Source organism: Chenopodium quinoa, unplaced genomic scaffold (genome assembly GCF_001683475.1).
Source record: "Chenopodium quinoa cultivar QQ74 unplaced genomic scaffold, ASM168347v1, whole genome shotgun sequence".
Lineage (NCBI taxonomy): Eukaryota > Viridiplantae > Streptophyta > Magnoliopsida > Caryophyllales > Amaranthaceae > Chenopodium > Chenopodium quinoa.
The window spans coordinates 4,768,963-4,793,563 of record NW_018744537.1 but is presented as its reverse complement, the minus strand read 5'-3'; the positions used below and the strand labels follow the sequence as shown (position 1 = coordinate 4,793,563).

The following is a 24,601-nucleotide window of genomic DNA, read 5'->3' as shown; positions in this document are numbered from 1 at the left end:
CATATCTAGATGGTGCTTGAATCACGTCATTTTTTAAATCCAACCCGTTACGAATGACTCACGCCCAAATGTAGGATGGACTATATGCATTAACTAATTGATGGTTTGACAAATTACCACACATACCATAATCCAATCTCTCCAAAGAAATTGCAATAAGCACATAAACTCATAATCCAACCCTTGTTCATCATTTTCTCTCTCATCTCAATTCTCAAAGCTGCTCCCTCAATTGCTACCAGTCAACCTCTACCAGCCCACATTCTCTCTCTCTCTCTCTCTCTAAAACCTTTTTTTGTTTTTATATCCTTAACTCTACCCGACCCCACTTCCCCCCTTCATCTGCACGTCCTCTCTTCTCTCTCTCTCCAAATTTCATCACCAAATAAATAAATAAAACCTTCAATTACAAAATTGCTTATTATTTCTTCATTTTCGTCGCAAATGGGCGTCGATATGTCTAACAATCCCCCAAATTCCCAATTCCCTAAAGACTTCTTCTCTTCCCCTGCTCTCTCTCTTTCCCTAGTAATAATAACAATAATCCTCTCTTCTTTTCATTTCAATTATCAAATTATTACTTATATGACTATAATTGTACTTAACACCTTTTTTTTTTTTTTTTTTTTTTTTTTTTTTTTACTGATTATTTATTCCGTTGATGCAAGGCTGGGATTTTTCGAGGCGCGGATGATACAACGGCTAAAGCAAAGAGTACGGAAGTGGAGGAGGGTGAAGAGGGGAGCGGTGGCGGAAGGCGTGAAGATACGGTTGAGATTAGTAGTGAGAACTCCGGCCTTGCTCGTTCGAGGTCGGAGGATGATTTTATGATTAATGCTAATGATGACGACGATGATGACGAAGACGGTGGTGGTGGTGATGATAAAGGGAAGAAAAAGAAGAGGAAAAAATATCATCGTCATACTACTGAACAAATTCGTGAAATGGAAGCGTATGTTCATTCTCCTTAAAACTCTTTTTTTTTTTTTTTTTGTTTTGTTATGGTAATTAATTTATGATCCACCACTACTATTGTTCATTTGTTTTATTTATTGTTAAATAGTGAGGTCGAGTTGACTAGGAAAGGTGGTAAAACCATAAAATATCTAATGCAATCGTTTACGCTACAAATCGATAAAAAAAATATGAAGTATATATACACTCAAAAAATTAAAACGAGTAGTTGCATCTATATAATATATCTTCATCAAGTCGATTAATAAAAAATTCTCTTCTCTAATAAGGATTGTGAGAGAGTTGTATCGCTAATACAATTATTAAGTTAATGAAAAAGAAGTTATACTCCTTACCTAGTAAAAAATATTTCCTTTTTCTTCGTGTTTTGAGACGGAGGATTGTGAGAGAGTTGTATCGCTAATACAATTATTAAGTTAATGAAAAAGAAGTTATACTCCTTACCTAGTAAAAAATATTTCCTTTTTCTTCGTGTTTTGAGACGGAGGATTGTGAGAGAGTTGTATCGCTAATACAATTATTAAGTTAATGAAAAAGAAGTTATACTCCTTACCTAGTAAAAAATATTTCCTTTTTCTTCGTGTTTTGAGACGGAGGATTGTGAGAGAGTTGTATCGCTAATACAATTATTAAGTTAATGAAAAAGAAGTTATACTCCTTACCTAGTAAAAAATATTTCCTTTTTCTTCGTGTTTTGAGACGGAGGATTGTGAGAGAGTTGTATCGCTAATACAATTATTAAGTTAATGAAAAAGAAGTTATACTCCTTACCTAGTAAAAAATATTTCCTTTTTCTTCGTGTTTTGAGACGGAGGATTGTGAGAGAGTTGTATCGCTAATACAATTATTAAGTTAATGAAAAAGAAGTTATACTCCTTACCTAGTAAAAAATATTTCCTTTTTCTTCGTGTTTTGAGACGGAGGATTGTGAGAGAGTTGTATCGCTTAATTAGTAAGTTCATCGTTGTCGTCTTTTCCGAGGAGGGGTGGGTTGGGTGAAAGTGACGTTAAGTTTATTAAGGTAAGTCTGTGCATGGCCGGTGACGTTTTTATGTTCGTGTTGAAAATAAAATCTGCAAAATCTACCTTTTTTGATCTTTGATTTGATCTTGCTCTCGTGAATACTTGTTGAGAAATGACTAATCAGAATAATACTCAATATTAATAATACTCGTAATAATAATGAAAGCTTTTATCGTCATTTTCTACCGGGCTACAAATCACAATTAATTGCTAAAAAGTAAGCAGTTAATGTTGTTCGTTGGCTGTAATTAAGAAGTACTACGGAGTAATATATATCCACCCCACATAATAGCCTTTTCCTTTCCTCATCAAATTTAATGGTGTAATGCCTAATTTTTTCCCACGTTTCGTAATTTATATCCTCAAAATAATTTTATTTGGCAATAAATTAAATGCTATTCCCCCTTACCTAACCTTTGGAAGTAAGTTCATTTGTTAGAAACATTAAAATGTTAATCCATTATAACATGAATCATGATACTTTTTTCATGTAATTGCTAACTACCTTTTATCAATTAAAATATATGTGCGTATTGCTCAAAATATGAAATTAAATCGCATTTATATTATTTGTCGTTATGACTCTTCTCTCTACACCATAGGAAAGAAAATAAGTTGATACGGTACTCTTTTTCATTATAATCATTAATTATTACTCATAATAACATACATATACAGTATAATACTCCAATCGTACATTTTCTATTCTAAAGTACTACTCTGTGGTACGTTTTCTAATTATTGGGAATTTATTGCATTGTAGGAGTAAGTAGTGAATTTAACAGTTTAACACCATTAAATTCAATAACATATTAACTTGTATTTAAACCAATTTATTTATTCCAAAAGTACTCCACTATTAGAATATTCTCTTTACTTTTATAGTTTAACACCATTAAATTTTGGGAAACCATTGTTTCAAGATGAATAGCTTATTACAATAATAATACAAAGTATATTCGATGTTCTTATAGCTTCTATATATATATATATATATATATAAACCTTTATTCAATTCACTACCTTCAATTTATTAATAATATTTTTCGTGAAAGAAATGGAGCTACATGCTCCTAAATTAATGTAAGAAACAATATGTAATTTATTTTTTCTTCTAATTTTATGTGTTTATTTTGTAATTATTTTCTTTATCTAAATTTTTTTCTCTGTCTAACAAACGTGTTTTTAATATAGAATGAAAAAAGAACAAAAAAGTGGTCCAAATTAAAAAACGTACACGTTCATGCTTTGTCTCTAACTCTTGATTAAGCTAGTGATTAGCCTCTAGCTAGCTAGCTAATTACTAATTGCGTGCTAAAACACTAATTAGGTAATTTACTAGCTAACTTTAATTATAAAGTTAGTTATTGTATTGAATTGAATTATTATGCAACTACGATCAAGGAAATTTCTCAAGTACTTCATAATTTTGAAGTACAAAAAAGAAAGAAAAGTAGAAGTTATAATTGGATTATTGGAAAATTTCTACTTGCACTTTGTTTATTGCCCTTTTTATTTATCTTTGTTGTCTGGTAGCTCTTTATTCTTCCACTCGTGAAAAGCTATTTCCTCGGAATCTAGATTCTAAATTTCTAACAATTGTTTATCGTCATGTTGCATTTTATGTACACATCAAAATGATTCAGGAATGAAATTAATCGTTGGGGAAGAATCAATTTTCTTAATGCTTAGCATAGTCGGGAAGATAATTAAATTGTTAACCTTTATACGAATTTATTTTTCTTAATAATTTAAATTTAGTGTATTCAACAAGGTCTTAATCCTGTCAATTATGAGTTTTACTTATGATATTGTCATGCATATATAAATCAATATTTTATATTAATTTAAGTTATTATACTATATACTCCGTATTTTTTTTGTATACATTATTATTACGATAATACTCCTTGATACGGGGTATGTCATAATTTTGAATTATACGGATTACAGTTTCTACTTAATTTTATTTTAAAGTTTACCTGACTTTGGCTAGTCTTTGGTTGTGGCCCAATTTTTATTTATAAAGAAAACACTATTGACATTAAATTTCTGCTGTACCACAGTAAATAATTGGGCAGATATACCAGTCGAATGTCTAATCTACCAAAAGGTTTAATTATTTATTTTTAATTAGAGTCTAATCTATCAAACTATCATTATCAATTGAGTACTGTACTGTTTATTACTAGGTCTCTCTTATGAATAGGTCACATTTAGTTCTAGATCATTTTCAAGGATTTAGTTTGAATTATCATAATTACCATTGATTTATTTATATAACTGTGAGAAAAGCGTTATTAATCTGAGACGTTCTAAATAAAATCTGGCCTATTAAAGTGATATGGAGGGAGTAATATCTTTAATAAGTACTCGTAATATTTATGTCAAATAAAATTTTATATATTATTATTTTTAGAGTAAGCACAAATAAGGCTATATATTTTTCCGAGTTTTATAATTTTTTTTTCCCTTATTAATTTCATCTTGCACAAAAGTCCCATTGATCAGACAACCTTTTTAGTGTGTATCATGATAATATTGTTTTAAGTGCACTCATTAAACCTCAATTTTTTTTTTCTTCCTAATTTGATCTCTCAAGTTAGTCCAGTCCCACAAATCTTTTTATCTTCTTATGATTGAATAGGTCCTCCCAAAACCTAAATTAATGCAACAAATTTGCAATCATCAAATTGACTTGTAGATCCGTGATTATTATATCATCAACTTCAACTCCCATTCGATTTTGTTCCCCAATAACATGCAAGTATTATATGAATCATATTACGTATACTACTCTACTTTAAATAAGGTGTTCCAATTTAAATTATTTAAGGTCTAATTTACTCTAGAAAGGTTTAAATTGGTTGCACTTGCAACTTATCATTAGATGAGAACAGTTTATTTATTCAAATTACAATTTTGTATGCAACTGACATGGAGTAATTAATACAAATGGCCCTTAATTTAGCTAAAAAATAATGTTTTAGGTACTTCAATTAGTTTGTTGCATCACTTGAAGTTGTATTTGATATTGCAATATAATTAATACACAAACAACAATGCAGGTTGTTTAAAGAGTCACCACATCCAGATGAGAAGCAAAGGCAACAACTTAGCAAACAATTAGGCCTCCATCCTAGGCAAGTCAAATTCTGGTTTCAAAATCGCCGAACTCAGATTAAGGTAATTTTTACTTAATGTCTATAATCCATCCATCTAAAACAGTTGTTACATTGTATTAACCTCTGATATACATGACTATTAATTTTGAACGGAACGTGTAGCACACACATGTAACGTTACACTGCATCTTACGTACGTGCATGCTTCTTATGTATCAGGCTATACAAGAGCGCCATGAAAATTCTTTACTGAAAACGGAGCTAGAAAAGCTAAAAGAGGAGAACAAGTCCTTGAGAGATAACACACATAAATCATCTTGCCCCAACTGTGGTTTTGCTACCACTAGTAGAGACAATACTGCAACAGCTGATGATCAGCAGCAGCTGAAGCTTGAAAATGCTAGACTTAAAGCTGAGGTATATTTATTTCATTTAAAACCTTTTCACTATAAAATTTAAACAAAACAAACATAATTATATCTGTTCTTTCATGTTATGTAGGTTGAGAAACTTCGAGCAGTGGTGGGCAAATACCCACCAGGAAGAGTCTCTCCAACAGCTTCATGTTCGACTTCAAATGATCAAGATAGTAGAAGCTCCTTAGATTTGTACACTGGGGTCTTTGGCATTGACAAGTCAAAGATTATGGATGCTGTGGATAAATCATTGGAAGAACTAAAAAAGATGGCGACTTTAGGGGAGCCATTGTGGTTGAAAAGTGTGGAGACTGACCGAGAAATACTAAACTACGATGAGTATATCAAAGAGTTTTCCGTCGAGAACTCAAGTGATGGTGCAAAGCCTCGGAGATCAATAGAGGCCTCAAGGGAAAGTAGAGTTGTTTTCGTGGATCTTCCAAGACTAGTTCAAAGCTTCATGGACGTGGTAAGATAATAACTATTAGGCCTTGCTTGGATTGGGGATAATAAATTAAGGGGGTAATAAAAAGTCAAACTTGAAAAAACATAAGTAATTAGAAGTGTTGTTGTAGGATGCATGGTGTTTACAAATGAAATAAAGTAATTGTGCCATGAGGAAAAGAGAGAGATGGAGGAATTATCATAATGAGGGTAATAGTTACCCACCCTTCCCCTAGTGTAACTATTACCCCCAAAATGAGGGTATTAGTTCTTCTTTCTTCACCCCATACCACACCATTACTACATAATTTTCCTTACAATCACACCATCACTATCTCCTCCTTCCCTATTTTCACTTTCATTTTGCTTAGTTTAACTTTTATTACCCTAGTAATACATCTCCCCCAATCCAAGCATGCCCTTAGCATTAATTCTCTAGACATGGATTTATAAGCAATATAGTTTTCTTTTGTTAGTGTTCATTGATAAAAGGGGATCATCCTTGGTTACTAGACCATCGAGTTATTGGAGAGGATACTAATCCTTGATGAATTTGAATTTTTTCGTAGAATCAATGGAAGGAGATATTCCCATGCTTGATTTCCAAGGCGGCTTTGGTCGATGTTATCTGCAATGGTGAAGGTCTCAATAGAGATGGTGCAGTTCAGTTGGTAAGTAGTCATCATTATTAAACATTGAAAATAAATTGCATTATGATTAGAATGATTAGGACGTACGAGTTTTTGGCTCTTTCTTAGTGTAGTTGAGGAAATTTCAGGTGCTCTTTTTTATTTATTTATTTATTTTTTAAAAGTAGGGTGCAACAAAAACATAATCATTCTCACATAGAATACTCCCTAATTTAACAGATTCAACCTTTTTCTCATGACTACCACCCAACTCAATGTTAAAAAGACCTTTTATTTGACATTTTAGCTATAATTGATGATTTTAACGAATAAGTCAAGAGCATTTTGTTCCCAATTTATGAAATAGCTTTTGCGAAATTACTCTTAAAGCAATGTTGCATATATCAATCAAACAATACTTTCATGTTGCACCAAATGTTGGTAGTACTTAGTATATAAAGATGGCTCATGATTACACTCTTTGACTTCAGTAAATTTACATACGTTTTTTTTGTTAAGTTGGAACCTTGTTGTATTCAGACTTAGATGTCGTAGTGTCTTGCTGAATTTAAGTATCACGAGGTTGAATATGGGTATATGGGGTCTAGGCTTTATCTATATGAACTTGTGATCCTTATTTGAAAGTATTAGCCCTTATTGGAACTTATATCCTTGTATGAACTATTTGAACATATCGGCCCTTATCTAAACTTGGAACTTGTTATCCATTATGTAAACCAACTCATTATTCTATTCTTTTAAGGTTAAAAGAATAAAGCCTCATAGAATTTAAGAAGAATCATGTAATTATCTACTGTGCGAAATTTCACGACATTGTTTTAGACAATATAGCTTATTTGAGTACATCCTATGCAGATGTATGCTGAGTTGCAAATGTTGACACCAATGGTTCCTACAAGAGAGGTGTACTTTGTGCGATGTTGCAAACAACTGACTCTGGAGCAGTGGGCGATTGTTGATGTGTCCATAGACAATCTTGAAGATAACATTGATGCTTCACTAATAAAGTGTAGAAAACGGCCTTCTGGATGCATCATAGAAGATAAATCAAATGGCCATTGCAAGGTGCACATACATACAAAAGATGCTTAGTTTTAAGAATTTCGATAGTCCAAACTAATTGTACAAAATACAAGTTTAACTAATGTGTTAATATGAATATGATTATTAGGTTACTTGGGTAGAACATGTGGAATACCAAAAGAGCGCAGTCCATTCCCTGTACAGAACCATAGTTAACAGTGGCCTTGCCTTTGGTGCAAAGCATTGGATGGCTACTCTGCAACTTCAATGCGAACGCCTGGTTTTCTTCATGGCTACTAATGTTCCTACCAAGGATTCAAGTGGTAAACTAGATATTTTCTCCCAAAAATTAATTATTTTTTAAGAATATGTTATGGCAAGCAGAGTAATATCATTATCTGTTTGTAGGTGTTGGCACATTAGCTGGGAGGAAGAGCGTACTAAAGTTAGCACAGAGAATGACATGGAGCTTCTGCCGAGCACTAGGAGCATCCACTTCCAACTCATGGACCAAGATCACAACTAAAACAGGTGAAGATGTTAGAGTATCATCGCGAAAAAACTTGAATGATCCCTGTGAACCTATTGGAGTTATCCTATGTGCCGTCTCATCTGTGTGGCTTCCTGTATCTCCCAGTCTTCTATTTGATTTCTTAAGAGATGACTCACGCCGGCATGAGGTTCAACACTCTATAAAATATTTGTTGTCCAAAATTTCGCCATTAACTTCCTGAAATATTCTTGCATTTCAATGCAGTGGGATGTAATGGCAAACGGAGGTCAAGTACAGTTGATTGCAAACTTAGCAAAAGGGCAGGATCGAGGCAATTCAGTGAGCATTCAGGTCACTTTGATTTCCTGTGTTGTGTAATATCAGAACTTTGTATTTGACTGTTTGCCTTTATATGTGACACTATCCTCTGCACTTTGATGCCAGACAATGAAGTCTAAGGAAAACATGAACTGGGTACTCCAAGATAGCAGCACAAATGCTTATGAATCTATGGTGGTCTATGCCCCTGTGGAAATATCAGGCCTGCAGTCAGTCATGACAGGCTGTGACTCTGGCAATGTTGCGGTTTTGCCTTCCGGATTTTCAATCCTTCCAGATGGATCAGAGTCAAGACCCCTTGTGCTTACTTCGAGGCAAGAAGAGAGAAGCTCCGAAGGAGGGTCTTTGCTCACAATAGCTTTACAAGTAGTCACAAATAGCTCTCCTGCAGCGAAGCTCACTGTGGAATCTGTAGAGCCAGTTAGCTCAGTTATAGCATGCATACTTGGGAAAATTAAGACAAGCTTGGAATGCGAGGATGGATGAGCTATACTCAGATTTCCTGTAATTAGGTAGAGATCTATAGCTGTAAAAAATTATAGATTTACCCTTGATGTCTCTGCTTGGTGTATCAGTCCAATTTATTTTGCCATCTCATCTCCCCAAGTTCTTATAGATCTTTCGAACTTGTAACATGAATTTGTGCCTCTTTTTCAAGGTACAGAACAAGGGAGAATTATATGAGGCATCATATTAGAAGCAAAATATAATCTAACAAAATAGATTAGATATTCTACAAACATTTGCCTCATTTTATATGTTTTTTTATAGTTGGGAAGCATTTGATTTACTCAAATTTTGGCAAAAGATGAAAAATGAAACAGAGCAGAAATCAATAACACACAAGCAACATCATGTGCAAGAAAGCATTAGCGGTTCATGAAAGATGATTAAATACATAAATGCATAAGTAACATATACTTACCAACTCCAACCTACTATCCTTGCCTCTCATGAAGCACATTCCAATTGTTCTTGACACCAACAATGCATTTAGAATCCAGCACAAAGTGGTCACAATGATTTCGCCCATCTTTGAGAAGGAATTATCTTGACATAAACGAATCTAAATTACTAGAAGACATCACGGACATTGGAGTACTTGTGTCATCATACAAATAAATGTATATAGTGGACATCATTCTTGTATAAGAGAATGGAGAAACAACCAGTGTATTCCATAACCCAGGGGAAGAGTCCGCTCTTGAGACACCTGCTACGTAATCACTAATGAATAATGACTTCTTAATTCAGTTTAACTAAACATGCCAAGAAGCTTGCAGACAGCAGAACTAATTCATTCGAAGTCAACAAGAAGTCTATATAGTTCAAAGTAATTTAAATTTGGATAGAATACAAACATGTAGCGCGAAAATATTGGTTCATGTCTAGAATCCAAAGCTGAAAATCACTACAAGAGTAGTACATGAGACCGAGATTATATTCAGGATACTGAGACTCAAGATCTGTATTACATGCCATAAACTTTGGCACTAGTCTCTGCTTAAATTTTAATTGTCTGCAATTCACTCATTTAGTTCTTTCACAGAGTTGTACCCTTTAAAATGTTACATGTATTGTAAAGCACCAGGTTACTTAACTGCCAACTGGAAGTTCCCTGTCTTGTTAATTTCTTGTGTAAATTGCATTTATAACTTAAAAATCAACAGAATTACCCTCAAATTTAAGCCAGGGCAAGGTAAAATTTACAGCAGAATAAAAGAAATGGGAGTTTCATACAAGTTTTGACCATGAAAGCGGAAATTAAACATTTGGACATAGTAAATTGCGAATACAATCTACTAGTGTACTTAATTATTACAATAAATACAGTTTCAAACTCTACCTTATACATAGTACTACTAAACAACTCATAGTTCTAAGAAGTTTGTATCCTTGAGGACAAGACAGCCTTGCTGCAGGAAGAGTTTCAGGTTATCGTCGACTTGGTCTTTGTGATATGATGTTAAAGAGACCAGTTTTCTCAGGGATGATCTGTTGGTCAGTATCCATGCTATTATGTTAATATCCAGTTTATCACAATAACTTATGTTCAAGTATCTCAGTCATTTACACGATTTCACCACTTCCTTAACCCCTTTTTCTGTCACACTCTTGCAACCCCCCAGATCCAGGCGAATCAATCTAGGGCTGATCTTCCCTAACTTTGTAAGCAATTTATCATTTATCCCTGAATCACTCACAATCAACTCCTCTAACACTGAGAGCTGTAACTCCCATGTCTTTTCCGTAATCTTTCACATGATCAGATCCAGTCAAATCCAATTTTACAAGGCTCCTGTTGCACTCAAGGATATCAGGAACATTCAGTTGATCGTGGAGTAAGAATAAACAATAACTTAGATCTAGCTTCTCCACTTCGGGACATACGTTAAGAAGCCTTTTCAGAGCTGTAGGGCTAAAGTTTTTATGTAATGATAGGTCCAAGTACTTTATTGCACGGTTCTTCTTCAATAGGCCATCATATGTGTATTCTTCTCTTCCGAGGCTTGAACCAGTCATTGCAAAATGGCAGAGACGAGGGCATCTTTGTGTGATCATAACAAAAGCTGAATCAGACAGATTGGAACAACAACAGAGCTTAATTGATGTCAGGTTTTGGAGAAAAGAGGACAAGTACTCTATATGCTCATCTGTGAGGAATTCTACACCCCCCAAGGCTAAAGATTTTAGAGAATGTGAAGAGTGTTGTAGGAGCCTTGAAATCCCACTAAACGTATAGCCTTCACAAAATGCTAGAATCAAGCAAGAAAGAGAAATTCTTGCTTCTGTTATAGAAACAAGAAACTCATCCGATATTTCAACATTTGATAACATTAGAGATCGTAAGTTGGTTAGGAAATTAGTAGAGCCTTTGACACCGAATGATTTAATCTTGTATGCAGATAGGTATAATGAATTCAAATTATGGCTATTGTTAACAAGGAATGAAATTCCTTCTTCTGTGACAGAACCATAATCACTAACTGCAATTTCCTCTAGTAATGGCAGTTTTTTGACAGTGAAACAAGGGACTTATCTGTAATATATATTTTATCCGAAAGCTCTATCTTGCGTAATCTCTTGAGCTTCAATGACATATAATCTATCCCTTTATCAGTCGCAACAATGATTTTACCATCATCATCCTTATAACGGTCCCTGATATGCAGTTCCTCGAGCTGAGGGAACGAGTCTGCTACCCTACCCTGACAAGATCAGCATCTCCCTCTCCACCTGCAAACCTCAGTACTTTCAGATTCTTCATGTTTGATCCCAGCTCCTCTAACCAAACTGCTCGCTGATACCGGTCATGTGCCATGTCCAACAACTCTTCCAAGTCCAACCCGGACCGTGCAATTGCAACAACAGCTTCATTCAGGTCTCCTCGGAAGTCAATGAACCATCTCTGCTTAAGGTTGGGGAATCGTTGGACCAGCCTAGAGATGGTTGAGATTGTAGTATATTCTGGGAACTTTATGCTAACTTTTAAGGAATTGGTGATTGACAGGAATCTCTTGCAGACTAAACTGATTGATTCTTGATCGCTTTTATACTTGAGACGATCAAAGATCATCTCCCAGCATTAGTCGAGCAATTCTTTGCTTTCTTCTTCTTTTTCCATTTCAATCTGCACTAATGGAATCAGATCAGATTATTTGCAACATGAAAATGCATTGTTTTTGACTTGGTTTCCATTCCTTTACATAACAATATGATCTGATCTTTTCAAGTTTTGACTGGTTTTTCTTTACAAAACATTGTTATCAAGCCAGAGCATTTTTATTTTTAAAATACTACGCTTTGACATAGTTTCAAATACGCAGAATGATCACCAAAATCTGCATACGAAAAATATCCACCTTTGAAAGTTCAATTCACTTAATTTGATAGATTGAAAGCATTTGATATAGTTTCGATCAAGAAGGAAGCTCTAACCAATTAAGCTATCCCTCACTTTCAGTAATTAGTAATATATGAGTATACATAAATATTGTGTTTTTAGGCCTTGTTTGGTTGATATGGGAATTAAATTTCCATAGAAATTGCATTTCATGGGAAGTTATTCCCTAATGAAATTCCTAGGAATTTTCTAAATTTGTTTGGTTGGCAACGTGGAAATTTAGAAATCCCATGAATTTTGATTGATATTGGGGGCTAGGTAATTCCCATGGATTGAATTTTGATTGATCCTGGGGGCTAAGTAATTCCCATGAATTTCCACTTTTTTTATTTTTGCTTTTTTGTGTCAACCAAACAATGCCTTAACTTCAATAGAATATTCAAAATTAACATAAAACATACAGTATTATCACAGAAAAATAAAAAATAAAATTCAAGATGTTCAGTACTTAGATTCTCATCAAACACTATATACTATTATACTCATTTCATATTGAAAGAAACTGCAGTAAATCACTGGAAAAAAAATACAAAATTAAACAAAATCTTACATTTTAGACAGTAGAAAAACATACAAATGTTATCATTACAATTGAACCAAAACCCCCCCAATCTCCAGTCAGGCATTTCAGCAAACACCTTACAAACACATCCTAAAACCACAAAATTCAAAACCTAAACTCACACAGTCTTATCCCCTTCACCAGCCTGAGATTCCAGAGGAATCCCAAGTTCATTCGGAGCATCAGCATCAGCAACAACGGGGTTGGGCCTGGGCCCAGGAAGCTGCCTACCTTCAGGAAAAACAGCAAGAAAAGTCTTGGTTTTACTAATGGGCCGACATTTTTCAAGCTGAACCCAATCACCGACTTTGAATCTGTTATCCGGGTCATGGGCCTGGTACTTCTTCTTCTTCCTGACCCGACGCTTATATTTGGGGTGGGGTGCGAGACGAGTAACCTCGACGTTAACGGTTTTGTCGTTGGTGGCGCAGACGACTTTGCCTTGCATTGATCTCATGGCTTTAATGATTGGGAAGGTGGAAGTTGTGGCGGAGGAGGGTGGTGGGGTGGAGAGAGAGAGGGCGGAGAATGATGGGAGGAGAGAGAACTTGGTGGTGCCATGGAGGAATGGGGTGGTGGGTTTGGATGAGGAGAGAGGGGGTTTGAGGAGAGAGAAAGTGAGAGACATTGTTGGAAATTTGGATTGAGGATGAGGGGATTACCTCATCTTTTTGTTTGGGTGAAAGAAGAAGAGGATCAGGAAGTGTGTGTTTGTTGTGGGCTGGACTGGTACTTAGTTTCATGGTTCGAATCAAGTTTTATATGTAGTGGGCTATAGGCAAAGTCAATGCACCAATGTCGAATCATCCGGTAACATATTTTAACCCGACCCGTTTTAATTCTACTGATCTATTGTACAATTGTACATAGCTTCTTAGTCTTTGCTACTAGGTCAAGAAGTCATCAATTAGTATATACGGAGTACTCGTATAAGAGATGATCAATACTTCATATTAGTTTGGATCCCGCATTTCAACCCATAAAATTGTCTAATTCATGGCTTAGCTTTAATAACATCGATTTTATGCCCAAGCCATTCATAAGTTCTAATTCAGGCTTAGCCTAATTACCGTCGATTTTAAGCCCAATCAATTTATATGTTTGAACTCATCATGGCTTTGCATAATTGTTGTGTATGTGTTTACTGTTTTATGTCTAATGCAAATATATCAAATGATTGTGGTGGTAGAATTCAGTTATAGAGGACTAGAAATAGTCGCTAGAGGTCAAAGTAATTATCCTAACTAGTTTTATGTCGTTATGGGTTATGATCATTAATTCTAATATTTAATTTTTTACTATATTTTTGTTTTTGGCATATAGAGAGTCATAAAAGATAATGATATAGACGATATTAATTTTTTGTCTTTGAAATACTCTGACTTTTAAGTTTAAACCACCATTGGTTGATATCCAAATCTTTGAACTTTAAAATTAAATCTTTTAATAAGTTCATTTAAAAGAACCTAAGCAAAAATACAAACCAAAGCAAGGAGAATCAAATTAGATAGCCTTATCCAGCTCAAAATCCAAGTGTCACAACCTGGTAGGAGTTCATATCTATCCCAAGAAAATCAGCAATGCCACGTGGACAACTTAGATTCATTCTGTTCCACAAAAACTTAACATTGGCTATATACTAATTTTAGCCAAGTGATAATCAGAGAAAGAAAAAAAGAAAAATCTTCACTTGGTACAAACACATACATACCCAATTTAATGGCTTCTCTAGCAATCTTGGCTGCCGTACAGCCCACCACCATCAAGGGCCTTGCCGGAAGTTCCATCACCGGTACTAAGCTTCACATCAAGCCTGCCCGCCAGAGCTTCAAGCTCAAAAACGCCAGGTAAATACTCTCTTTATTCGGAATTAATAGTCGTGTTGACAGTGTAATTTAGACAGTACTCGTAACAAACTTGTAACTAAATATAAATACTCATGTAACAAATAAATATTATGAGTCTTATAAATAATAATTATGATTACTTTATGTTAAATGGTAATTTTGTGGTAACATACAGGAGTGGTGCAGTGGTTGCTAAGTATGGTGACAAGAGTGTTTACTTTGATTTGGAAGATATAGCTAACACCACTGGTCAATGGGATGTCTATGGATCAGATGCTCCTTCACCTTACAACTCTCTTCAGGTTTATTTTCACTTTCTTAATGATTTTTTACTCTATGTTCACATGTCACACAATTAGTGTTCAAGTAAAGAGCTCCTAACCCCATTCATAAGTTAATTGTCACGTTGATATTGTAATTTGACCATTTTTATGACAACTAAATCTAATTTGAACCATTTTTGTGACAACTAAATCTAGACGGAAGATGGAAATAGTACTACTGTGTGTCATTGTACAACAGTTACTATCAAACTGCTCTATAGAACAGGCAAAACTTAGTGCTGATGTAATGAACTTTTTTCGCATATATTAGATATTCTTTGATCCTGATTATGCTAGCAACGATTGTGTTAAGACTTAAGATTGAAATAGCTATCAGCTGGTTTAAGAGGTTTTGTTCATCACATTATTCACATAATGTAATGTTAACTCGGTTTTTTTTGCTCATTTTCATATTGTTCAATGTTATATACTCTATGTTTTAATGAGACTGCTGACTGTCATATACTTGTGGTAGATTTAGAAGTAGTAGAGATGATCGATTTAAGATGTGCATATTTCTAAGCTTTACTATCTTACACTCGAAATCTTTAACATTAACTCATTAAAGACTAGGAATTGGTTACATTAGGCTGTATGTAAATGATTTGTGCATCCTATTGCAGAGCAAATTCTTTGAGACATTTGCAGCTCCATTCACCAAGAGAGGATTGTTGCTCAAATTTTTGATATTGGGAGGTGGTTCCTTGCTCACATACGTCAGTGCCACCGCTCCTCCCGATGTGCTACCCATCACAAGGGGTCCTCAACAACCTCCTAAGCTCGGACCTCGTGGGAAGATCTAAGAACTTCTTATTCTCATGTACTATTAATCATATTGTAAAACTGGAAATTATCTTTAATTGAATGTACAATTTTAAGGGCACCTGTGTTCTGAATTATTTTTCTTTTGCTTTCAGAGTAGAATTATCTTCTTTTAATGACAAAATGAAGCAATGATCAACATCTTTACATCTGAATTAGCTAAATGACTAAATGTCTGAAAACATTCTGTACATGCATAACAGAACTCCAGCTTCAACAAATTGTCCTGAATTTTCGTGTAGATTCTGAAATCTGAAAAGTGTACTTAATACCAGCCATAATTATAAAAACCAAGAACATCACTACGAAATAATTGGATTGATCTGATTTGCAATGCACATACATTATACTAGCACAAATGATTAATTTGTAAGACTGTTAAGTTATTCTGCTTTGAAGACGACACTAACAAAGCATGGTAAGATGAGAGGCGTATTGACAGACATTAGGCGAGTTTGCAATTTGGACTAAACAACATGGAGCGCAATGAAATCTCTGGTCTTAGGTCAGTCAGAATTCAGAAACAGGAAGACACTTCAGAAACAAGTCCTGTTCATCGCAGCTGATAGATTGACAAATTCTAGAAAGGTTTTGAAGTTTTGCATAACATAATTATGGATATCAAACCCTCATCCATGTTAATTGTTCCGTGTTAGATTCTTGCACTTGCAGCCTTGCAGGCCTTTTAACCCTTCCAAATGGTATATTCTTTGAATAACAATTTCATACAGAGATAAGTAAGATATAGGAACTTAGAACAAAGCAAAAAGGCACTACTGCACATCAAAAGAATAAAGCCATATGTCTAATGCCATAGAACATTTATATCATTAATAAGCAATAGACTCGAAAGACTAAGACTCACCTTCACCTAGATGCAGAAGTTCATAATACCAATAGCATACAACAAGAAAAACAGTTTTTGTCCACATGTTCAAAATAAGCATTCCATATTAATAGAAACTCAGGTTCACCTGCACCGGATGCAAGAACCTCAAAAGATCAGACCATAAGTGCGCCTGCACTTAGTTACTAATCGAAGCTGCTGTTGACAAAAAAAACAAATCAATGATAACGGAGGGGCTGCAAAGACTAGTCTATTATCACAGCAAGTGAGCATTCCCCGGAGGCCAACCTTCCTAACTTCAACAACTTCTTTATTTCCTTGTATCCTTTTTCTGATCTCCTTGTCCAGCCTAACATCAGCTTTGTTAGCACCTTCCCATTTCGGAGAAGATACTTTATTATCTTCAGCTCTTCATCGAACTCGCCATCATATGAATCGATGAAAATAGTCTTGAGGTGAGTGGAAAGACATGTAGGTGGCTTTTGAAATCTGCCCCAGAAGTATTTGTCATCATAATATCATCATCTTCACGATACAGAAATCCCTAAACAAGTTGACAGAGCGAAAGAAGATTAAGCAAACGAACTGGAATTTTAATGTCAAATGATACATGCAAAAGAAATCCAGGCCACTAACCCCAGGAAAGACAAGATAATCAAGCATGGGCGAGCTGTGCAGAAGCTCAGGCAGGACACGTCTCCAGTCAACAAATCTTGTCAAACCAGGTTTAAGCAAGACAGGTTATTGAAGGTTGGAAGCTTAGGTTGACCACAATTGAGAGCCTACATAAACCCATCAAAGAAAATAGATAAGAATTTACATTGACCATGAATAAATAAGAAAGGAGTTAAAAGAGTTACCTCCATGCACTTTCCAGAGAGGTACAAATGTTTGGCACTAGAGACTCCATGTAAGAGTTCTACCATAGAATCAGAGAAAACCTCAGATATTTGCATTAAGTTTTCTAAGTCCAACACTATGTCAATGCGAGCATCCACAAGATAATTGAAATTCATGCTGTAATGTATTGCCAAGTAATCCACATAATTAAAATGAAGCAGATTGAGAAGATCGAGCACAACATTAGTTCTATGTTTGCCAGACATAAATACTTCCTCGAAATTCAAGGTCAAACTTCTCACAGTAGGAGAAGAAATGTTTATAGCTTCGACATCTTCCCAACTACCTTCAAGGACCATGTCCTCCAGCTTTGGACAGCCAGAAATCAGCCTGTTCAAAGAGCAGTTCTCTGGAAACTCGACAGAATGGAGTTGCAGGAACTTCAGATTTGGCAAAAAAGTGAGATTCAGGTAATTTCATTTCAAATTTTCCACGCAACTTCAGCACCACCAACGTGAGAGACTTCCTGAAATTCAACTAATGGTAAAAATTGAATGAATTGGGATTATAATTTGTCCCATAAAGAAGGGATGCAAGCTACAAAAAATATTATGTATGTGACAAATCACTATACATGTTTGGCACTTCAGCAAGTCGTATAATGTCAACTACGTAGTTTATGATCTATACAAAAAATAGAGATATACAACTTGGGGGTAAAATCAACTAATGTAGCTGTATAAGATCAGTGATTGATTTACTATTCTTCATAGTAGCCACTTAGACACCTTCAAGTTTGATTTCAGGTTCCGGTTCTGGCTCTTGAGAATCCTCCTGACTTTCAGGTAACGATATTTCCCTTGGGCAATTAAGATCTGGGACAGATTCACCTGAAAAAATATTTAAAACATCAAACTCCATTTCATGGTAGTTCTCATTTTATTAACAATATTTGACAAAAAAGGGAAGATCAGTGCATTTGAGTGTGAATCTATTGATGAAATGCGAGTGAAGGGATTTGTAATTGTACCATGCATTCTTTTGACAAATCTTTCAAACTCCATGAAGTTGTATTCTTCCATTAATGCAGGATTAAGTCTGAGATATGTGAAAGCAGATAGATGCTTTCCATCAGGATCATCATGAGGCTTAGCATTTTTCAATATTTTGTTATAGCCTTCTCTGTCATAACAAGTAAGAGCATTCTCACTAGCAACTGGTATGCACACATCCCATGCAGCATTCAGGACCTGAAATAAAATAATAATTGTTAGGGATCTACACTCTACAGATTTCACAAATGTCTAAAACGTTAAAGATTTCTCGTTGTGAAAGAAAACAATTGCGCTTCAGAGAACTGAAACAAAATGACCAAAAGTAAAGTCATCAAAATATGATTTTAGTGCTTCTGCCAAACCACATTTCTCAAAATCTAAAACTTAAAAATAAAAAAAGAACAATAAAATTTGAATTCAAACACAATAGCAGAGCGTTATTGAAAAGTGGATCCAAACAATCACATTGGGATGATTTCTAAGGCTGAGATGGAAGAATCATAGCAATATAGTAGGGCTTTGCAAGAAATCTCTAAGTTTGTGAATGCACCAGACCATTATTACATAAATGATCTCACCGTCATCTCAAATGGAGGAAAAACATACACTCTTATCAAGAAAAAAGGGGAAGAAAAGAAAACAAAATGGTCTCATTAGGTCACTTGACCTCACTAGATAATCATAGATTCACAGGAACTGATAGCGGAAAGTTGAAGTCTACTATGAGCTAACCTGCCAAACCAACGCCTCAGGGTCTGCTAGTGCTTCTGGGTAAGACTCATGCTGGTCCATTGTGCGTAATTCCACACATGTAAAGTTCAGAGCAGCTTCATGTTGCTTCAACATTGCTGCAATCGGAGCATAGCCATCACGATTGGAAGAATTGTAGAACCCAGCAGTCAGCTCAGCAGCATGACTGGCTGTCTTGTACCACCAATGAATTCCTGACAGCTGCGCACCAAACAAAAGTCTTGACTTCAGTAATGAAAGAACATTCCAACCTTCAACTGTAGATAGCACATTGAAATCATAAATGCCTGTAAATCAGGCCTAAAACATTGCTTCCTCACCTTTGCAGCAATAGGGAAGCCTTCAAAGGCTTGGTTGGCCAGGGTAAGTACACGACCTCCATGATCAATAAGAACCTTAGAATACCAATTAAGGAAAAATCTACCATAATAGCTGTCATAATCACCACCATCACGAAAAAAACCTGTCTTGTGTGGCCAAGAATTATAAGAACCTGAATTATCAGGCGCTCTGCCCCAAGACACATGTCCCCTCACTTCAGCTGCCTTCTGAAGACTCTTCATTAGATATTTGTCATAACACTGCAGAAGGCAAGTTTTAATTCATGTCAGGTTTCTTCAGTATATACCATGCTTTGTATTATCCTTTTTAAGAATATCCTAGCAGCAACTTCTTCTGCGCTATGAATTGTATTATCCTATTTATGAATTGAATTATCCTATTTATTAAATTTCTTCTTTTTTATATGTCCTTGCACATGTTGCAACAGTTGAAGCATTCAGAAACTGTTGGGACGGGGAATATTTGGAATCTATGAGAACTTTCAACAATATGCAGGCAAGCAACTATGTAGAAAACTATTTATAGTATGGAGATAGGTTTTTACCTGGAATTCACCAATGCCTGGATATTTCCAGCCATGATTTGCAGGATAGGATGGATAACGTAGCTCCCCACATGGACCTAGCCCAACCTCGATCTCAGAGATGGTTCCACCTTCAAAGAACTCGTTGAATTCCGCACGGAAGCTTCTCATGTAATCATAGTAAACCTGTCGTGTCACCCAGAAGAATTTCAGAAATATGGTTCACAAATCCATCCAAACTAGGGAGTTCACAGTAGACTATGGTATTTTAATTAACATAGGACTGTGATGCAATTTCCATGAGATTGTAACTAAGTTTGGGCTATAGACAGATTACCAAAAAAACATTTTCCATCTAAACCCTAAAAAAGGGAATAAAAGTGCATGTATTGTACTAAGAGATGAACAAATACAGAAGCAAACTGCCATTAATATATCCATAGATTGTGTTACCTCAACTGCTGTACGGCCTCTTAAAACACGCTCTTTGTCTATTCCCCAAGAAAGGCTTTCAGTATTGCGCCTACCTTCTTTATCCGTGAAATATATATCAGGATTACTCTGACCGATTTCTGTGATCCAATGAGGGAGAGGAATATGCACATCATCCCCAACATTGCCTCCACATGCATGGAAAGACATAACAACCTATAATAGAACAACTATTTGAAATTCTGCAAGTAAAATTCATGAAAGGTGTAACAAAAAATCTGAGCACAAATCCTTTGATGATGATATATAAACCTATTAATTTAATAAGATTTCTTAGTTAAAAACCTATTGATTTAATAAGATTTCTCATTGTGTGTCATCTATTACTACTTTACTAGTCAATCTATTTTTATCAGGGGTAAGGTTGCATGTTAGTGCAAGAAGCTTTTTGACTCCATTCCTCACCCGTAAATAAGTCCCAAATAAGCACACAGGTACCCCTAATCTCTTGGAGATAAGCATCTCATGATCTGAGACAGTTTTCATTTCTGCTCAAAATTAGCATTACAAACAACCGTCATTTAACATGACAACGAATTAGTTACAAGCTTGCCAAAACAGCTGAAGTATAGTTTACTCAAGAATAATACTAGATGGCATGTACAAAAAAAAAAAAAAAAAAAAAAAAAAATCGTTGTTTCACTCAAAACTGAATATTGCTTAATGATATGTATCTAAAGACCTATGAAGCAGTGAAGTGTAACCATGACAAGCCTTTAGAATTCCACTAGTCTTAAAAACACCAGTAGGAAGGATCATAAAGTCAGAAATGAAGCTTGAATCATGAGCTACATATCCTTCATAGTACATAACCACACAAGAGCATGGAAATATAGAATACCTGCAATTTAAGTCCAAAATCACGCACGACTTGAAACAATTCCTTGTAACCACTCCAATTATATTTTTGAGGAGCAAGTGCCTCAACTATGCCCCACCAGCAATCAACCATAACACCATCAACATTAATCGACTTCAAGATTTTTAGTTGCTCGATGAGGTTTTGTGGATCCACCAGCCCACAGTTCATGTCAATTGTATTTAACTGTTACAGGAGAAAGTATGAACTCGAGGTAAATTAAACAATAGGACTAAGTGATAAAAATAATAGAAGCCTACATGCAAGTGGAACTAGGGACTAGGGGTTAGGGAGACTAATAGACAAATTGAGTTGAGCAATGCAATGAAAAGAAGCACAAAGTATTCAGAGATATATGAAATAAAGACAAATCAAACTTACTGGCAACATCACATAAACAGGGACATAAGGTGTTCCAGCATAATCACGTTCTGGAATCTCTGGGATTGTCTCTACAACCTGAAAGCAGAAAATATATATTCAAGAAAATTAGATTTGAGAACCAGTTGAAGAGCTGTCAGACTATGATATACTTCGTATAGAAGATGAACAGAATACACTTCAAGGGACTTTATAGGGTGGCTAGGTGCTCCACATAAAAATCTAACTGGAAACAAGAAGGAATACTATAACTGATAGAAGAATTGTTAGGCTACAATTCAGTACTCGAGGACAATAATCTAATCTCTTTTACTGGGAATATGCTTAGTCCATTATGAAGGGGGGTTTAAAGTAGAAAAAAAAAAATCCATAATTGACAAGCAATTTCACTAGATCGTCATCACAAAGTTATAAAAAACACCAAAAGGGGGAGTAATGCATCCAACTGATACATCATCAGAATATTAAAAGTACATTGCTATGTTAACATGTTATCCAATGTAACCTTGGTCAAGGACAAAGAAAGAAACTTACCTCCCAAATCTTGAATTTCTTATTCCAGTATCACTACGTTCTAAATGGTTGTCATTTTATCAGTCTTCTAGCTTTATACTTTTATAGTGCTGGGAGGACTCTTCATTGCAACAAAATCAAAGCCTTATATCCAAAAGGACGGGGCCGGCTACATAAACCCTGTGATCCCCCACATGTCGTACCTCCTTCGTTCCCTTTAATCTAATCCTACATGCTCTTGCAAACCCCTCCATCAATCATCAAATGTCTACAAATGTTATTATACTAGGACACATCAAGATCAAACCCAAGATAACAACACCTCATTTACAAACCCATTTATCATATTCTCCCAACATACCAAATTTCTCCGCATTCACTATCAAAACGACTATTAAATCCGAATGGAAAGAGTACTTGTTTTGATTTTTTTATGAACATATTCAAAAGACTACACGCACAATTTACCAATAATTTCATATAACTCCCAACAACAATTTCATCTGCAATCAAAACCAAGATTTGAACTACTTAATTCTATTCTCATCCAAACAATTCTAACAAAGTACATAAAAATCAAACGCAAAACAAAGAACATCATCAAACCCATCACCAACTACTACCTCCTTTTCGGATTCAGTTGTCGCATTACATATTACTGATTACACAAACACGTAATATTAAAATCAAGAAATTACCTCCTCTTTAGAAGAATCAACAACAAATTGTTCATCATCATCATTAATATCTACAGGAAACCCACAATTACTCTCCAATATTTCTCCTCTGTCTTCAACCTTAGCCCACCTCCGAGTTGATGACCCGGAACCAGTTCTGAGTCGTATCGGCCCATTTTGACCCGAAATTGAACCGCATTCAACCGGAGAAATGACACTTTTCCGATGAGTTGAATTGAGTGAACTCGAGGTTACACTACTGAGTAGTAGTGATGAGAAATACGACGTCGTTGCCATTTTCGTTCGGAGAATTCTCACTTTCTGAGTGAAGAAGATGGAGGAGAGAGAAAGTAGAGAGAGGAGAGAATTTGGCAGGAGGTTTCCTTTTTTGGAATTCCGAAAAGGTGATATTTTGAGTAAAACAAGGCTTTTGACCGTACAAATGCTTATTATTTTATTTATTTATTTTTTTATAAATTGTGATATTGAACCGGAAAATTTAACAAGAATTATCCTAAAATAATCCTTTCCATTAACAATGAATAATCTAGTTTATTACTATCTCCGTTTCATATTTTTTAGCGTATTATTCGTGAGATATAAAATATTTTAAAGTTGCAAAAAATATGAAATGGAGATAATACTTATTTTCTTATACCGAGCCTATTTGACCGATTACTTGAACTTTAGGTAACTTTTTTCATTTTCCTTAATTTTTCCCTCCTTCCTTCTCCCCTATTCAAACTTCCTGCCATTAACAATGGCTCCTTCACCTCTCTCAACCTTGCCACCACCGTGCACCACCTCACCTCACAGTCAGCCTAACTCATTTTCTCATCAACCAGCCCGCCCCACTACCCCCTCCTTCCCTGTCAACCAGCCCGCAACTTAGCCACCCCCTCGCAATCAGCCTGCAACTTAGCCGCCACCACCTCCGCCACCACTTACCCCGCCACAAACCCAAACCCAAACTCGAAACCCTTCTCCTAGCTACTTGTTGACCCTTTTGGTTTTGATGGACAAACCGACAAACTTGACTAACGAGAGCTTTTAAGTCTTTGGTGAATAAAGGGTTCAAGCAGTTCGTTCCGGAGTAGGAAATTGATACAAATGATGCGGAGTAGCATCAAAAGGCCTCATGCAAAATCTTACGATCTAGTTATGAAATGTAAGCACTCAAAATATACGTCAGTTAGGAATTCGATGACTCACGTTATTAATAAAGTTACTGGAATAAAAACCGTTTTAAAAGATTTATTATAACATTGTTTAAGAAAATATATTTTATAAATTAATCTAGTTTCAAATAAATAATTATCTTTTTAATATTAGTAATTATCTTAGTTTTTAAATAAAATAATTTATAAAATATCTTT

The 24,601-nt window shown here is 35.2% G+C and overlaps 5 protein-coding genes and 1 pseudogene across 6 annotated transcripts; 2 read left to right on the top strand and 4 right to left on the bottom strand.

Annotated features, from left to right (window-relative positions):
* LOC110698785 (homeobox-leucine zipper protein GLABRA 2-like) lies at positions 1-9,228 on the top strand. Of its 2 annotated transcripts, none has more exons than XM_021876307.1 (11): positions 1-528; positions 669-952; positions 5,067-5,184; positions 5,343-5,540; positions 5,625-6,008; positions 6,553-6,654; positions 7,489-7,698; positions 7,805-7,979; positions 8,065-8,187; positions 8,414-8,500; positions 8,594-8,729. In XM_021876307.1, exons 1-11 carry the CDS (start codon positions 445-447, stop codon positions 8,605-8,607), a joined length of 1,779 nt encoding a protein of 592 aa, XP_021731999.1. In that variant the 5' UTR covers positions 1-444; the 3' UTR covers positions 8,608-8,729. The 2 variants fall into 2 exon arrangements, with proteins under 2 accessions (XP_021731999.1, XP_021731998.1); XM_021876306.1 differs by having other exon boundaries at positions 65-528; positions 8,065-8,336; positions 8,594-9,228.
* Positions 9,229-10,169: 941 nt separating this feature from the next.
* Positions 10,170-12,464, bottom strand: LOC110698784 (annotated as a pseudogene).
* Positions 12,465-12,840: 376 nt separating this feature from the next.
* LOC110698782 (30S ribosomal protein S17, chloroplastic-like) lies at positions 12,841-13,693 on the bottom strand. Its single transcript, XM_021876304.1, has one exon. It carries the CDS (start codon positions 13,580-13,582, stop codon positions 13,073-13,075), a length of 510 nt encoding a protein of 169 aa, XP_021731996.1. The 5' UTR covers positions 13,583-13,693; the 3' UTR covers positions 12,841-13,072.
* A 901-nt stretch (positions 13,694-14,594) lies between these two features.
* Positions 14,595-16,023, top strand: LOC110698783 (photosystem I reaction center subunit VI, chloroplastic-like). The gene is made up of 3 exons (XM_021876305.1): positions 14,595-14,801; positions 14,977-15,103; positions 15,748-16,023. Exons 1-3 carry the CDS (start codon positions 14,674-14,676, stop codon positions 15,925-15,927), a joined length of 435 nt encoding a protein of 144 aa, XP_021731997.1. The 5' UTR covers positions 14,595-14,673; the 3' UTR covers positions 15,928-16,023.
* Positions 16,024-16,721: 698 nt separating this feature from the next.
* On the bottom strand, positions 16,722-18,106 carry LOC110698781 (putative F-box/LRR-repeat protein At3g59160; the record flags this gene model as incomplete). The annotated part of the gene is made up of 3 exons (XM_021876303.1): positions 16,722-17,337; positions 17,430-17,575; positions 17,654-18,106. Coding segments are annotated over 2 exons (519 nt in total), but the record flags the coding sequence as incomplete, so codon positions are not given.
* Positions 18,107-18,171: 65 nt separating this feature from the next.
* On the bottom strand, positions 18,172-24,166 carry LOC110698780 (beta-amylase 2, chloroplastic-like). Its single transcript, XM_021876302.1, has 9 exons — positions 23,247-24,166; positions 22,036-22,113; positions 21,637-21,840; positions 20,757-20,951; positions 20,325-20,489; positions 19,759-20,019; positions 19,421-19,639; positions 18,664-18,883; positions 18,172-18,523 (listed from the first exon to the last, which is right to left on the bottom strand). The coding sequence occupies exons 1-9, from the start codon at positions 23,520-23,522 to the stop codon at positions 18,414-18,416; spliced, it is 1,728 nt and encodes a 575-aa protein (XP_021731994.1). The 5' UTR covers positions 23,523-24,166; the 3' UTR covers positions 18,172-18,413.
* Between the last annotated feature and the right edge of the window lie 435 nt (positions 24,167-24,601).

Coding starts and splice junctions, on each gene's coding strand:
- LOC110698783 (XM_021876305.1), top strand. CDS start 14,674: ATGGCTTCTCTAGCAATCTTGGCTGCCGTACAGCCCACCACCATCAAG. Junction 14,802..14,976: donor TTCAAGCTCAAAAACGCCAG/GTAAATACTCTC, acceptor GGTAACATACAG/GAGTGGTGCAGTGGTTGCTA. Junction 15,104..15,747: donor CACCTTACAACTCTCTTCAG/GTTTATTTTCAC, acceptor ATCCTATTGCAG/AGCAAATTCTTTGAGACATT.
- LOC110698785 (XM_021876306.1), top strand. CDS start 445: ATGGGCGTCGATATGTCTAACAATCCCCCAAATTCCCAATTCCCTAAA. Junction 6,655..7,488: donor GAGATGGTGCAGTTCAGTTG/GTAAGTAGTCAT, acceptor CATCCTATGCAG/ATGTATGCTGAGTTGCAAAT. Junction 7,980..8,064: donor TCCTACCAAGGATTCAAGTG/GTAAACTAGATA, acceptor ATCTGTTTGTAG/GTGTTGGCACATTAGCTGGG.
- LOC110698780 (XM_021876302.1), bottom strand. CDS start 23,522: ATGGCAACGACGTCGTATTTCTCATCACTACTACTCAGTAGTGTAACC. Junction 20,490..20,756: donor GAGGCCGTACAGCAGTTGAG/GTAACACAATCT, acceptor GTGACACGACAG/GTTTACTATGATTACATGAG. Junction 18,524..18,663: donor ATTTGTCAAAAGAATGCATG/GTACAATTACAA, acceptor ATATTTTTTCAG/GTGAATCTGTCCCAGATCTT.
- LOC110698782 (XM_021876304.1), bottom strand. CDS start 13,582: ATGTCTCTCACTTTCTCTCTCCTCAAACCCCCTCTCTCCTCATCCAAA.